Below are 17,499 nucleotides of genomic sequence, written 5' to 3'. Positions count from 1 at the left end.
CAAAGGTTGACTAAACTGGGACATAAAAAACATAATACACACAATATTTTAACTCATGTTTTAAACCATGCAAGTAACAGTTTTCCCCTGGTTAGACTTGGTTGCCACTGGTAACACTTGAAGGTTTTTGGGTGTTCCCTCCACCATTCCAGACCAGGATGTACAAGTAATGGCATATATGATGTGTTCCATTGAAGACACCTGTATTTATTAGGGCACAGTTTGAACAACTTGCTTTCCGATCTTTATTTTCAAGCAATTCTCCTCCTGGCAAACTATCACCTCCTTTCTCTCACATGCTTCATGTTATATAAGCTACAAATTGTATCTTTTCCCTCAGTCCACTCACCTAATTTGTGCATGAAATGCGTATCTTGTAAAATCAATGATAAGAAAATGGGAAGGGAAAGAGGTTTTGATCACTGATAAAAGATGCAGGCAGTTCAGGAGTAGGGCAGTTTTATTTTGAATACTTCAGGATAACATGCTTGCTACAGTATTTGTGGCGGATGCATAAGCATCGCATGAGAAGAGCAGTAACAGCAGCTTGCAAATGGCTTGTTCTAAAAATTACAACCATCAAAATTTCACGAAGGCAAGAATAACAAAACCGTCATTAAATATGTGAGGGAACGCGACATTTGCGGAAAGCGCAGAGAGAATGGACATTATTCACACACCACACAAACGGACTGTGTGAAATAATCCCTCAATAGGAAAATTCCAAAAGAGATCAATTTCCCCTCTGTCTGAACCAAATGTATTCAAGCCATGAACTGAAAGAGCGGGGTGGAATCCGTGGAGAGACACGGCTATGTTCTAATCTGATTTAACAAAATGTTAAAGTTTCGGGAAAATGTCATACACCTCACCATGCATGCAGCAGATGTACACAAAAATTTCATAAAGAGAATGAATCATCAAGTCTCCCCTAATTGACCGCAATAGGCATATTCCATTTATTTCAACAGAAAACATTTACACAAATATGGCAGAAAACAGTTTAACATTCTGTTAACAGCATGCAGGCCAATCTTTCCTATCACACAGGCACGCATTTACATGTCTATTGCACAGGTACATTCTTAAATAGCTATTAAAATGAATGCTGCCATTATCTTATATTCTTTTTGTACCTGTGATATGACGTTCATGTGATGAACCAGAAACCAGAAATAAAGCAAAACTGCCTGCTTCAAATAGCCTTAAATATTAAATTATATCCTGTTCATGCATTAGACCATCAGTCCACACACTTCTGGGAACACACTGTTTTTGCAAAACAAAAGACAAAAATCTATGACTGACAAAGCAGTTCTGAATGATCAAATATCTTATTACAGGGTATTCAAAAGTTTTAAAACAATGCCAGGCTTCTTATATTACAAAGTTCCTTCAGTTTTACTGACTATCATTACATTCGGCCTTTAAAATACTTTCCCGTTAACTGTTAAAAAAATATTGCATTACTGCAAGGCTTGCCTTCCATACAGAATATTGTTTATTTGAATTAGGCTACATGACAATATTTACATATATCAAATGCTACAGCGTACCGTGTTCAGTTTGTACACATATTGCAAGTAGCTCTAAATGTCATGTTAAACAAGTTCCTGACTTGCAGGAGAGGATGTTTCAGCTAGAAACCATGTGTTTTTTTTTTTTTGTTTTTTTTTTTTTTTGTTTATCAGCACACGAAAGGGGCGTGCCAGTCATTTTCTAAACAATGCAGTGATCTACTGTAGTGTGCAGAAAACGTCCTTACCCTGGTGCCACCCATCCATTAACAGCAATTATTCCAACAGTAAAAGCTGAGAAAACAATTATCTGTATGTATTCCCAAAGGATGTCCTTGTGCACTCCTGATCTGCAGCTAACTGACAGGAGTTAATTTGGTCCTGCTGTCATAATGACAGTGGAATGGCAGCACGCTACTGCAAAGTGCACTGACTCAGCCTTCCAGATCCACATCTGCGTGCACCATGAGCAAGAGTAACAGAGACAGAGTGTGAAAGGGAGAGTGAGTGGAGAAGGAGGGGGCAACCAACATGAGAGAGAGCAAGCAGGAGAGAGAATGGGAGGAAAAAGAGGTAGGCCTAACAAGGGAGCAAAAAAAGCAAAGAGAAGGGGGTGCCCTAACAAACACAGCGTTTTTCCTGCATTGAAATGTCTTAGGTGGGCCATCTAAGTGTTTTTTTTCAAGCCGCCAAAGCTTCCTATATCATGCACAAAAATAAAAAAAAACAACAAACTTTTTATATACAAAAATAATTTAAATACATTAAGGTGGCATAAGGTGGATTCATTAAGTTGTAAGGTTAATATTTTACCTTTTGAGAGACAAAAAATGAAATGCATTTCAAGATATATTGCAATTCCAAATACCACCATTCCAGTAAAATTACCAATTATAATGTGTTAATTCTTCAGTATAGGCTATAACCTAATAATAATATCAAAGTGCCTGCTATGAAAAACTGGTTTACACCCTTAAAAAACAACGGGGAGCTGTTGCTAGAAGGTTCTACATAAACCTTTGCTTTTTATTAACAATAATGACATACAGCTGCGGCTGACAAACACCAAAACAAATATGACCTACATAGAGATGCACATGGCATCAGTGGCATAAAATACAGAGGGCTGGAGAGATCCAATTCAAAACAAATGAGCACTGCCCAGGTAATTAAACCGATTTTTATAATTCCACAGTTTGTGAATTGACAGGGTGATGAAAGTGGTAACTCTTCAGAGATAAAAATGCTGCATGTGGCACTGAAACCTAAGATTTCTGAAATTCCAGATTTTAAAGTTGCCACAGTATAAGGTGCAGTAGAGAAAACGGTTTATTCCACAGTCATTATCCTGAGTTTCTAAATCCTCAAAAATCTTCAAAGTAGGCATTATAAAAAAACAGCTCTTTGGTTTACTCAGTATGACCTCATTCAAGGTCACAAAAGATTCTCAGAATCAATACATCAAAGTAATGAATTTTCCTCAAAGCAGTTTTACTAAAATAAATAAATAAATAACTCTGAATTCATATAAGGTTTGAGGGTCCTAATCTACAGTTAGCCTAATGCAATATGGTTAGGGAGAAGCACTTCCACGCATGCACTTCCTGTTGCAAGAGACCACCATAATACAGTAGGGCTTCTTCAAAACACCACTGTCACTCAACAATGGCCATAAGACATTTAAAAAGATGGTTCCTTTATCACCCAGCTAGAGCATGTGAGTAGAGTCTAAACAGTTTTATGTTACCTGTGTTCTCTGCTCTCAAATGTAAAGAATTACTTGTTTGGCGACGCTCTTTTGATACCTTTCATATCATCGTATAATTCATATCGAGAAGCTCCATTTTAAATATCAAACTGCTATTGTCTTTGTAAAGTCCCCAAACCCTCCTTTTATACATTTGAATCAAAGACAATGTTGACACCTTTTTCACGGCTCTTTTAATTATTGGAATACGAGCTACATTAAAACATTCTCTGTTCTTTGATACCATTCCTTTCTCAGGAGAATACAAATGAAAAACGTAAGGGGAAGGGAGCAGGGTGCTCGGGGGGGGGGGGGGGGGACGCCGAGATCTAAGAGCCCATTAAGACAATACACATTCAACTGAGAGGAAGTCCCATTACTGTAAAACCATGCATCTGTCAACATGGATTACCATGACAGGGGGTGGGGCTGAAGAAATACTTCAAATCCCATCCCCCACTGGCCAAAACAAATATCAATAAAATGTATGGGGGTACTTCATTTGTGCGCCAGCACCAGATTGTCCTTCAATCTAAGAAATCAATTTTCAGAAAGATAACATTTTTTATGGTAATTGTTTAAAGGTATGTTCAGGAAAACTGAAAAACATAATAACATATACCCACAAAACCATAATACCAAAATACATAAATAAATAAATACCAAGAAATATTTTATTGTTTTTTTGGCTGACTGAGGAAGACTTGAGGCCCATAGGGGTCTGTGTGTGTTTGTGTGTGTGTGCGCATTTGCATGTATGTGCATGATTGCCCTTTTATCCAGGTCTGCATACCCACACCTATTAAATCCATCAAGCAAAAACCAAATGGCAGGCAATATATATATATATATATATATATATATATATATATATAGTACTGTGCAAAAGTCTTAGGCACCTGTAAAAAAATGCTGTACAGCTAAGATGCTTTCAAAAATAATTAAATGAAAGGTTATAAATATCGAAAAAATAATATAAAGAGCAGTAAATAGTTAAAAACAAAATAAAATCAATGTTTGGTGTGACCACCCTACGCCTTTAAAACTACATCAATTCTCTTAGGTACACTGGCCTGCAGTTTTATAAGAAAATGGGCTGGAAGGTTGTTCCAAGCATTTTGGAGAACTTGCCACAGTTCTTCTGCAGATTTTGGCTGTTTCACTTGCTCCTGGCTCTCCAGGTAATCCCAGAGACCCTTGATCAAGTTTTTATCTGAAAAGTAGTCTATTACTTAAAATATTACTTTATTTAACAAAATACAAAATATACACACACACACACACACACATACACACACACATTCAATGATATATAGCAAATACCACAATTAATCTATTCATCAAAATTATATACTCAACAAAAACTCATAAGGAAAAAAGTTGATGGCCATGTGGCAAAAGGTAAGTGACCTTAGCTTAAATAACAGGTAAAACCTCCTTTAAGAGCAATAATGTTCATCCAAATGTTTCCTCTAAGCAATGACCAGTCTCACTGATTGATTCAATGCCCAGGTGCTGAGTCATCAGAGCAGCCCAAACCATCATCACCACGTTACACCAATAAATCATGATAATCAGATCCTTTAGATTCAAAAATCCTTTTGATTCAAAATGTTCCAGAAAACAAGAATGTAGCTGGTGAGTCAACTTTATTACAGCACTGCATGTTATTAGAAATATGTCCATATGATCTAGGCTAGAGGTCAAAATTTTTCTGTACAGAATTGGACCATCTTACAAACAGGACTTTTTTCCTGTACACTTACCTATGTTGCGTGAATTATTGGACCCATGCCAATGTTTTTGGAATCAAAGTGTGGACCAAGTGTGCCATTACGCTAAGCCTCTAGGCTACTTTTGAAATAATCAAAAACTCATTTCTAAAGTGAAGCAAAAAGCTGCCTTTCTTTCTTAAACAAAACTCAAAAAAGACAGTGAATCTAGGGAGTAATCTTCAAACAGAAGCTAAGAGAAACCGTCAGTCTGCATTACCCAGCAGACCTTAATCAGAAGTTCAAATTCAAAACTCCCAGCATGCCTCACTGCCATTCTTGCCTTCAAGACATTTGAGGATGCTGTAGCCCCATGCTCTCCCTCATCCAATTGTTCAGGCAGGAGATGAGACTGAATTTTCCAAACAACACAATCAAAATGAAACCTTAACAAAGATAATGAAAAGGTGACAGTCCACACCAAGTCAGAAATCCTCTATATTCTATACAATGATCTGTGAAAAAAAAATTGAGCAAGCAAGCTATTTATATTGAGCAGTAAATTTAGGGGGTCAGTTCAGTAATAACACTGCAGTTTACGGAGATCTATGTCCACATAGAAGGGTGAAAATTAGAAGATTTTTCACAATGGTTAGCCGATGGTCCGACAAGCTTTAGTAAATTCCAAAGTAAAAGTATGAAAGCAAAAGCATATTGACTCAGTATACCAGACATACTAATCTAAAGCATGGTTGTGTCCGCTCAATGAGTTAATAAACAGTGGTTCCATTCCTAGGTTCTGAACATAGCAGCAAGATACAAATTCTCATCCAGTCTGGGTCACATGAGTATACAAAACCAAGGTGCCGTTAAATTTGACTGAGGACAGTCAAGTAGGCAGTATACTTCATAAGAAGTAGAACTTTTCGAGCAAAACGAAGCAATGAGAACAACTGAAGAACAAAAAGACGCGGTGTTGTGTGTTCGTACGGTGCAATGTGCGACGGCCTTTACTGTGGGGTGGTGCTTGATACCGTATTACAAACGCATCATTGTTGTACAAGGGGATTACAATGACCCAACCCTTCTGAAAAGTGTTCACTCTTAAGATCCACGAGCTGAAAGGAGAGCACTTTCCGCCTAACATAAATATAAAAAAAGTTTACTGTATGTAGGCCTATACCACAGAATTCAAGGACCAGACGGTCGGTCATAGGCGCCATTCCCTCTTCCGTTCAAATTCTAGGTGAAGTATGGGCACACTAGAGGGACAGATGATACCTGAGGAAACAAGTTCTGTTTGATACCCCTAATGCTGTGCAGACATACACTGGAAGGGCTTTCAGCATCCTTCTGAAGATTCTTTTATAGTAGCTACTCTATTAACTGATGCAGAGACCGAAGTCATTTTTACTCTGAACATCATTAGATCTAATCCAGAACCTCCTATAGGTCGGGTCCTTTCTCATCATATTTTTTGAACCACATTCAGCAGTAATTCAGCAGCTAGCTGCAGAGCATTGCCATAATGGTTTTATTCTGGATACAGCAGCTATGAATCTGTCATCTCATGTGGCTTGCTGGCGAATCAGCATCAAAACAAATGCAATATTAATCAGCAAACTTAAAAAAAAAAAAAAAAAAAAAAAAGCACATTAAATAAGATAAAAGTTCCACTTATTAAGAAAACAGAAAGATCACATGTAGTCACGTGACTAATTTGGTCAAACATCACCAAAACAAAAAAGCACTGAATTAGTTCCACTAAATACTTTAATACTTTTTTTGTTGGATTGAACAAGCAATGACAAGTCTTCAGACTTTCCTGAGAATCACTTGTGTTTACTTATGTTATTTAGAGGACAGCATCTCAGTTCCTTATCTCAGGTGATATTTATTTTGACTAGCCCCTTTTCACTATGATTCAGAGCAGCAATGGGGAAAGACCCTTGGGTATTCTAGACAGAAAACCTTATTTTTATATTCGCTACATATTCTGATCTAATGTCCCACGTGGAATACATGCAATCGTCTTGTCATTCACTAGGTAACTACAAATGCAAAAAGCATGACAGCTCTGGACTGTATTACAGAAGATTAAAAAATAAAAAAAATTCAATTCAAAGAAATTCAGGACATTGTCAAGCTGTAGCTTTCATAACAAAAGCTGCCTGGGAGATACTATCACTATGTAGTACATTCTTCTGCCACTGATGTCAACAACAGGGAAAATGTAGCGTGTGCGTGTCTGTGTGTGTGTGTGTGTGAGTGTGTGAAAGGAGAATAAAAATGATAACAATGCAACAGTACCACAACCTTTTCAAAGAGATAAACAGCATTTGGGCATAATACAGGAATCACACTGCTCCTGTTGATTTCAGCACACTTAAAATGTTCCAGTGAACTTATGACATGGTTTCAATAAACTTAAGTCATATCATACAGATTTTTATAGTCCCACATTCTCGTGCTTCATTTTGTGTTGAATTCATTTTCTGATTAATGTGTTCAGTTCACCATACATCAACTACATTCGAAGACTGACAAATAAAGACTCAAAATTGATGGGTGTCTTTGTTGGGTTTAAAAAATTAATTAAGCCTCATTACATTAAAATAAATAGTGTCTTCCTCACTTCCTTTGCTGCTGCCGCAACATTGCCCATTGTATCCCTGAGCATTCATAACAACCAACAAGCCTGGAGGAAAGTTGCCTCTGCAGCACAATTCTGGCAAAAAAGTGAAAATTAGGGGTATCATAAACCAGCTGTCACAGGAGAACATTTGGAAGTGGCGTCATCGGGGAGTAAGGTGCATGCACACATCCAGGCCTGTGCCTTAGGGTAATTCCTGAAACATGAGAAATCCACTACAAATAATATATATATATATATATATATATATATATATATATATATATGTGCTCCATTTACCACTTGAGCAAAAACAACTAAGTTTAAAACATTTTTATTAATCAAGGCTACATCTCTCCTTTGGTCTTCATGGAAAGATAAAGTGAAACCCCACCTGGGCCCAGTTAAGCTGTTGAGGAGCGCTTGGACCCCAGAGAAGCAGTTCACTAAGTGCGAGATGTCTCCATGGATGAAGTAATGGAACCCCCCAGCAGGGGTTTGGCTGACCTGCTTTTGAGGCCAAAACACTATTCATACAACTGAAGAAACAAGCTTTCAACAATGTTGTCATTTCCCTTCTAAATAAAGCACAAGCAACGCTAATGAAGAGCAAATGTCTGACCATGAGGGAACTCTCTCTTCCCCCTCCTCAGTATGCATCCTTAGCATGCATGCTAGGAGTAAATGCATGCAGTCACAGATGAAAACAAAGTAGTCTTTTTCATTTTTACACAAAGGCACCTGCATAAGGAATGAATAATACAAGTGTATTTGCAGTGTCTACTAAAACTGCAGGGACTTTAACTTGAGAAATTACTCATTCTTGCTACATGTAGGACTGCAACACCAAATTGCAGAGATATGGAGATAGAGAGGGCAGTTACTGGATCTGTACCTTACTGTACTTTCATCAGTGAAATGCGTATTTTGAGAGCAGTCTTATATATAAATCTCTATAGAATTATCAACAGCTTAGTAACAGCTTAGACTCTCACCACACTGCATTGAATGCAATACAAACAGGAAGTAATTTTACCACCTGGAAATGAATTTAAACAGTGTTATCACTGAGCAAGGTGTGCACTGGTGGCTGATTGTGTAACAGCAGAACTGTCTCTCCCCCGGGGAAAGCAGCTGCATTTGTTCCTGAGCTGGCGGTAACAACTGACTGGGCCATGGGATTGGAGAAAGCTGAGTTCTTTATGGAGCTAAGCCCTAGTTTCAATATTAGCCAGGTGGGTAGTGTGTAAGCGTGTTCCATTAAACTATTGGCCCTCAATCCTGATCCTAGGAAGCCACAGGATCTGCTGGTACAGCAATTGATCAGTTAAAGCAGTTTATTACAAGGCTCACTCAGGTCACCTGGATTCTTGGGTCTGAATTAGTTGCTGATATATTGAGAAAAAAAACTCAGTAGACTATGGTCCTCCAGGATCAGGATTGAAGATCACTGCATTAAACCGATCTGATCTCTGGTACTAGTGGGCATGGCTTTTTACATGTCTGTAGTAACAACGATGCGGGAATTAAAATGATAAAATCATGGCCTTGGGCTCTCAGTTCTAGTTATTTTTAAACAGGGAGTTGAGGCCTGGAAATGTAGACTTCATCAGGTTGCATTTATCTACTTTCCTGTCACATAATTAAGATGGAAAATTACTGTTTTTGGACTTGAAGTCAGTGTACAGCTGACCATACAGCTAGCTTACTCATAGAATGTCAGTGGGTGTTGCTGGTTGTAGAGTGGATTGCGTAAGCTCACAATGGAGGCTCTACAGCTCTAGTCTTGTTTTTCATCAGTGATAAACTCCTAGACTTTTGCCAGATTTCAAGACAAGATTAAAAGGAACTGTGTGTTTTGTGTGTGTGTGCGTAATAAAAAATTCTTGACCTTTCATGGAAATTGAAAAAAAAAAAATCAAGCAGTGCAGTAACACCCACAACATGACAGACAAAACCCAAATATTTTACAAATGATTTCTTAGTCTAATTAAAAGAAAAAATCATGTTGGTGTGCTGCAATAGACTCAACATCTGCCATTTAGTCATATTCCAGCAGAACAGGCAGCACTCACTAGAGCACATGGCCTAAGCACTGACTCATAATATTCAATCCAAGCTTGGCATGCAGCTCATAGGGACATATAAAATATGAAATGAGAATATATACAAATAATAAAAAACATTGAAACAGTTTGACACAACAGCAGTAAAACGTAGGCCAACAAAAATGCTTTATTTCAATAGTGCAATTTAGTTTGGGTGAGGTGTTCTCTGAATAGAAGGGCAATATTCCAGTAAAAACTCATGATTTGAATTAAAGAAAATAGCTAATCATGTTTCAACACTAAGTCCAGGACACCTTTAACAACTACAGTGGGACTGATTAAAAAATGTATTATCTACAGCCAAAAATTGAGTAAAACGGCCAAAACAATGTATGATATTTATACCGATGCATCACAACAAAAAGTCTTCATTAGGGTGTCAGGTTCTTTAATTGTGGTGTTTTCGCCACATTTAAAAAAAAAAGACATTCACACACCTACTATACAGCAATTAAGACCTTTTAAATGAAGTTGGCAGTAATAGCCAAGAATCCCTTTCATGTCATTCATTTTGAAAAGAAAACTGCTATTTTTTCTCTCATTCATATTATAATTGCATTGTATAATAATGTGTATTTTTCCGTGGAATTTTCCCCACAAGCGGCAGCTTGCATGGAAGAGAGGCAAATTCCTTGCCTCACCTCAAGCACACCTCCAACACTCTGCTCTCAGGTACTCACACAAATCGCTATGCCTGCCAGGTCTACCAACAGATACTCTTACATTTATCCAGCCCTGGGGAATCATAGAACTTTTCACAGCTATGACAGAAATGAAAACAACACACATACCTCCATGAGCACAGCTCAAAATACTCCAAAACTGCATATCCCACATGTGAAGGGGGGGAGGCAGGTCTGCACTCCCCAGCAATTTTCTTCCTGTTTCCCTTCTTTCACTTCAGCTGCTGGAACAGTCCAACACTCACTCTGACTATCTCTCTCTTTCTCCCCCTCTCGCACGCAATCACATGTTCATATACACACACGCAATCACAAACACACCTGGCTCCGCCCAGTATCCCTCCCATTACCTAACCCCAGGGCAGCATTCATAATCACTGCAAGCGGGGCAGGAACTCAGGAAGTGATCAAGGAAAGAACACGTTTCTCAAAGATAGCTGATTTTTTTCCCATTAGCTGCTTATTGAGGTAGACAACTAGGAGAAACACAAAAGACTAGTGTGGAACAACTGACACTGACAGGTAACGTTGCAGTTTTACACATAACTTATTTGTTATGCAGAGTGTGCTATAGACAAGGTGACATTCTATAGCCTAAAAATCTTGGATACGATCTCAACCTTTTACAGAGAAAACTATAAAGAACTGAGTGGAACACTTGCTTGCAATTAGGGCAAAAAAGAAAATGTTTATTTGACATTTGTGTCAACTATTATGGCTGAAATGGCATTTTTGAAAGAATTCAAATAGCTTAACTGCCTGATATTAATTAGATAAATAATGTAAACAACTTTCAAAACTTTGTACTCATCAAGAAATTCACAAGGGAAAATGGCAAGATTAAAATCACAACAATATCATAACTTATTTTCATTATGAAAATAACAAGCAAAGCCACTGTCAAATGAAGTGAAGAACAATAAATGTGAGGCAGATTTTCCTAAATTATAAGTGAATGTCTGTCAACATAACATCCAATGGCACTCACTGAAAACTGGAGAAGTGTTCTCTGTTGTCCTTGTCAAATTTACAATGTGGACATCTAATCATGCCTCAGGTTAAGTAAATTCCTCCCTCTCTACATCAGCGGAGCTGTGGTGTGTGTGTTCTGGAGTGTTCAGGAATGTTCAGGTAAGCATTACTGATTTATCCTGTAAAGTATGCTGTCTAGAGTCGAATCACCCACTCACAGTACACCCAGAAGTCAGAACCTTGAAAGGGATTATGATATGCAGAGTAAATGTGATTCTTTCACTCCTGTGACCCATGGCACAGAAATGAATTATTAGCCTATATCTCAGACACACAGTGCATTAAGACATTAGAAATTTTCCTGGCCCAGTTTACAGGGCAGAGTATGAGAAAGGTGGAGCTTTTTGAACCTGCATGCTTAGTGAAGCGAAAGCAATGCAACCAGATACAGGTTTCACCACCTTGTCTTACTGCACAACCACATTCACTAGAGCAATTTATGGCAATGATCCTATTCAGGCAATCCTAAATCTGTACCATGGTGCAGTGAAGAGAACTTGCAAGAACACTGCATTTCATAAGATGAAATATACAAGCGTCTACATTCTGACTTAAACACCAAATCCCACGATGGTACTTGATTTAGCATATCCACAACTGCAGCAGTTTTTTTGTGCCCAAGAGCCAAATGTATATTTTAATTCCAAAAAAATACATTAATGTATTACATTACATTACAGGCATTTAGCAGACGCTCTTATCCAGAGCGACTTACACAACTTTTACATAGCACTTTTACATTGTATCCATTTATACAGCTGGATATATACTGAAGCAATGCAGGTTGCTCAAGGATACAACGGCAGTGTCCTTACCCGGGAATCGAACCTGCGACCTTTCGGTTACAAGCCCAGTTCCTTACCCACTGTGCAACACTGCCGTCCTGTAATGTATAATTACTGTTAAACCTGATGTGTAAGCCAAAGGTTGTATATGCATTTTTAATTTCAGAATCTAGTTGTTCTAGTTGTATTGACCTTTACATTTCTAAAATATACATACATGCATATATTTACATATTTCTGCTGGTTGATATACTGTCATCATAGTAGTTACAATCAGCATCCCACAGGTCTGTGCCCTATGGGTTGATGCATTATTGGCCATAGCATTGCCTAGGATGGAAGGTTCCATTCAGCTGGATATTCACTGCCTCACAACACAATACTCACTAAATAGTTCATTTGGGCACCTGTGATCTCCATGTGCAATTTGTGCAATCCTCCAATGCAGGAACTATGCAGCAGAGTTGGATGGTTACGGAGTGAAAACAGGCACTGCCAGGCTGCACACGCGTCAGTGACATGTATATTAGTGTGTACCTTTCCAAAACTATAAAGGGCATCACAGTGATGGGACAAGCCTACTATTACAAACAGGCATTCCGAATTCAGTGAGAAAAAACTGTATAAGTATGTGGAAGAGTGTTCACTTTTTATATCCAAACAGAATCCAAAGAAAACAATGGTGCAAAACAGGTTTTAAGCTCTTTTTCGAACTAAAACATTATGGTACGGATGTCCAGCTTTTATATTTAACAGCTGTGTATGTGGGCTCTGGGCTACGGAGGGAGTAAAGTACAGTCAGGAGAGGAGTGTGAGACCGTACCACTTCAGTTGTCTGCCATCACATTTTATTTATGGCTGGTGCACAGAGACAAACACAGCAACACACTCTAGAGATACAGGCATTAGCACTCACTTTAGACCTTCCCACTGTGGCCAACTGAACTACATCCAAGGCACAGAACACTCTGCTTACAGGCACCTTGCATATTTTTTAAAAGCCAGAGGATCTGCTGGTTTTCACTTTTAACTTAGACCTAGAACACCAGGTGATGCAAGTTAACTTCGTAATAAACTGCTGCGGCTTTCCAGGACCAGGCCAGAAAGCCCCTGCTCTGGACAGTAAGGCTATGACTTGTTTAACAAGTGTTTTGGGGTCAGTGTGTCTACCCTGAGTCCAGAGAACAATGGTTTCAACTCCCAGCTAAAGCATACCAAAAATGTAATCGTGGCACAAGCATGATCTCTGCTTCAGTCGTTACAGATGGATTGATGGATTGCAACACCCCCGGATTTCACAAAATAAGCATCCCACTTTGTTCAGTTTTGATTTAATCACTTCAGTTTTAACCTATTAGGCTATCATTTAACACAGACATTTGAAAGTTTCCCGTGATGATTTAGGAAGTAGACTAATAGAAAATGAAACGCATATAAGGTATTTGGTTGAATATCCCAAACCCATATATAATGGGCTAATTTAGAAAATCCTACAGAAATGAACGGTTGGTTCGTTTTTTCACCGCTTAACGCTCAGACCCCTTTAAGCATGTTAGCCTATTGATACAGGCTATACAAAGTCAATAGCTGTACACTGCTGTTCAATACAGACATGACAGATAACTGACACCCTTCTCAACAGACGTGTTCCCAAAAGATGGGAACTTCTCAAAACATAGGATGGCAACGAACAAAAAAAACATTGAAATCTGAATTTATACACTGGATACACAAAAATTGAGAAAAATTGAGAGTATAATACACTTTGTCAATCATTAATCACTTAGAGGAGGAACTGGGTTTTAAAGGGATCTCATACATTAGAAATCAAGTCAATGCTTTCTGCTAAGCAAATAAATAATGCAATGAAACAATGTTTCTAATCTTGAAGAGTCCTCAGATGTACCTCCTACCAGACACACATCCTCACACAAGGACATGGCTAGTCTGATATATTCACTACAGAATGTTTTTCTATTGAATAAGTCCTCTATCCACAAGATCATGTTGAGCCAGGTCTGGTCATGGGGACTGATTACTTTTGTATACAGGAGACTGACAGAGCAGAGAGGACCAACATGGCCTTTTCGGAATCTTTTTTAAGCTTGCTGAGGAATAACAAACTCAACACTACAGAGGGCAGCTCTAATTGATGGATGCATGGATGTTTCAGTACACCTCTTACATTATCTAACCAGGGCATTGGTAATCAAGCTATGTCGGTTCGTATGGAAGCAAACGACACGTTCACCGTTCTGCAGAATAATCAAACATTTATTTACAATTGCCTGGTGTCAGTGGCATGTTTACATATTGAACAGGCAAAAGGAAAATACGGTTACGTTAACTTGAAGTAGCAAGACCAGCGAGTCAGTGCATCCCGAATTATCACCACCTCCAAAGGACCTCCATTGTATTTTCCTTTGCACCGGGAGACAATAGTCGCTACGAGTACCAGACAAAAGGCATAACAATGCATATAATCATTAAACAACGGATCGGAGACGAACATTACGTACCATGGCATTCTAGCAATGAATACAATAATATGCCATTAAATCAGCGCAAATAAAATGCTTAAACATATCCAGTGAAGTTCATTAAAATCGCATAAAACGTTCGATATGACTGCTGCGTGGCGTTATAGTGTTGGCTCACAAACAACCACTGTGTTGATCGTTGTTTCCAGTTGTTTATTTGTTTCTCTTTGTTTGACGTAAATTCTACCCATGAATGTTCGTGGCCACTGCATCTCATCGATGTCAAGCGGAACCCACACTGATACCGCATTCTGTGTTGCATTTTGCCTCAGAAACACTTGAGATCAGGCGAATACTTAAGCCAGAATAACAATTCCGCAATTTTAGTGAAAACATTCAGTAACATTCGATAAAACGGAAAACAAAGGCAGGCTCACCGCTGGTTTAAGACTAACCACTACACTAGCTAACGAAGTAACGGAAGGCAAATGGCCAAACGCAAGTAACACTAGCTAGCTCGACTTTTATTTCACTATGACTTGGTACATCCGATCATAGCTTCTGATGAGACATTCTTGTATTCTGTCATAAATTGTTTTACTGATGGTTCGTAGTCAAATGGACATAAACCTGCTAGGTAGCCATCTGTGGCGCGCTAGTGCAGTGTCTGAGCAAGCAAATCAGTCACTTCACTGCTCTACCAGCAAGCTAACTAATAGCAATGCTGGTGAATTTGGCTTGGCTGGCTAGGTGGCTATATGCTGCTAGTTAGCTAACGTTAAAGTTATATTTTTGCATGCTTTTGATAAATATTATTCTAAAGCTGTACTCACGTGTATCCTTGCTTTTGAGATTATGTGAGGTTTCCTGTCAAAATCTATTGCATTGTGGCCACATCCCCTTAATTGTGCAGTTATAAATTGGGATTAGTGAAAGGATTGCTTCTCCTGCTTCCACGTACAGACTGAATCTCCTGCATTCAAGGATACAGCCCTGCACGCTAGGCTGGACAATCCAACATGGCTGGCGCATCATAACCGGTCCGACCCGGCCGAGGTAACACCCCCCAAAAGCAGTAGGGTGGCCAATAGGGCCGGTGAACTAAACGCACCGTGTCAGAGTGCATGCTGTAAAATCAATGTTTGCGGCTTTGACATCTCGCTGTTTTTGTTGCCTATTCGCTGGTATCCACGAGAAAACAGACTTGAATGGGTACTGAGGGAGCTGAGGTATTGCTTCAGTTTCAACTGGAAAAGCACTAGTCAAGGGCTACTTGGCATAGGTAATAGGATCAACCAGGCTGCACTGGCCAATATCAGCATCACGTGAGTGTTAAAACGAGCTGTGGTGCTTAAGTGGTGCTAAACCATGGGCGGCCAATTTTGCCAGAAATTGGTCGGTGTGGGTGCAGATTTTTGTCTTTGCCCAACACTAAATTTGATTGAAGACCAGGATTAAGAGTATCTCTCTCCACAGCCTTCATGTGTACAGTCACAAGGTTTCTATCACTGAAGGAGTAGGCCCAAGTGCTGCTCATTTACAGCTTACGAGCAGTACTTCCGATTTGAATGCACTACCTGTTTTGAAAGGTTTGTTTCCCTGCTTTTCCTTACGCAGGCATTGAGGCTCTGAAAGTGCCCGCATCTGTAAGGTCTTCATTTACACGCATACCATGGAATGTTGAAATTAAAGTGTCTATGATGCCCACCTACAAAATACATATTCTGTTCATTTAAAAATGCACACTGTGTTGCCACCTCACTTGTCCCTGACCGCAGGTATGTCAGTGGCATTTACAAGGTACCCAACAGCTCATTAATGGGTAAGGCACTACTCAAATTTACCAGTCAATTATTTTTATTTTATTTTTAACTGTCATTTCATTATCTGCTTGATAATATAAACCATAACAATCTGCACACATGGATACAGGCGGTAGTGCTGGTGACAGACGAGAGTACCTTTAAACTGTCCGATGTACAGCTTTACTTGCACAATTTTCAGATGAGCTACAATGCTATAAATTCAATTGAAGCAGTATTACACAGTAGTGAAGGAATCTGCTATTGCTGTACCCTTAAGCAAAGTGCTTAAACAGAAATCCAGCTGTATAAAGAGATACTGCGTAAAATCTAAGCTGTATGAGCCACCATGGATAAGGCATATGTTAAATAATTAGTAATAATAACAGTGCCAACCCCACAATAAGTCTGATGCTAGCCTGGGGGATATCTAGTCAGTCTCAGTAATTGTACAGCCCTGACCAATAAAATGAAACCACCTGGAACTTATCATTGTGGTCATGCATGCATGCACGTGGCCATATTCTGCATACCCACTTGAGTCACTGGGCCACTTGCAACAACTTGAACAAGGTGGTTAGACCATAAGAGTCCAAACCTTCGCAAAGATTTTTTTTTTTTTAAGTTTCCCCACATAGTTTTTGCCAATCTTGGTGACCTTTAAACAAATATTTTAAAAAATATATATTTTAAAAACAATTTGTATAAACTAATAAAGTAATTTATCATGATCCAACCTTACATAAAATTATAATGAAAGTAAGCATAGTCTATTTAACATTCACACAATTACAAGTTGGTTATACTAAGTTAACATTTGAAACTTAACATTTGAAATAATTCAGTAACCTGCAGAGATACCATAAATAAACACACAAAGTAAAATGACAATGTTTTTTAGCTTCTGTTGGTTTTGGAATATGTGTACCATCTTCTCTTGCATCAAATTGCATTTTACCATGAGAGCAGGTCAGTTTAGTCATTTGGTAGATTATGGAATG

The 17,499-nt window shown here is 38.7% G+C and overlaps 1 protein-coding gene across 3 annotated transcripts in view; it reads right to left on the bottom strand.

Annotated features, from left to right (window-relative positions):
- The window catches only part of LOC118228163 (focal adhesion kinase 1-like), a 79,066-nt gene extending 63,337 nt beyond the window's left edge, over positions 1 to 15,729 (bottom strand). The window contains exon 1 of one of the 3 annotated variants that reach the window (XM_035419664.1): positions 15,530 to 15,729. Coding sequence is in view for 2 of the 3 variants with exons in the window: in XM_035419613.1 (XP_035275504.1) it covers positions 10,508 to 10,553 (46 nt within the window). In the remaining variant the exon portion in view is untranslated. Of the gene's footprint in view, positions 1 to 1,765; positions 1,994 to 10,507; positions 10,672 to 15,529 lie in introns of those variants that run through there. The other 2 variants (XM_035419613.1, XM_035419648.1) reach the window with 2 other exon arrangements.
- Positions 15,730 to 17,499: the final 1,770 nt, after the last annotated feature.

This window comes from Anguilla anguilla, chromosome 1 (assembly GCF_013347855.1).
Source record: "Anguilla anguilla isolate fAngAng1 chromosome 1, fAngAng1.pri, whole genome shotgun sequence".
Classification (NCBI taxonomy): Eukaryota; Metazoa; Chordata; class Actinopteri; order Anguilliformes; family Anguillidae; genus Anguilla; species Anguilla anguilla.
The sequence above is the reverse complement of the archived record's forward strand: the minus strand, read 5'-3'. Positions and strand labels throughout refer to the sequence as shown.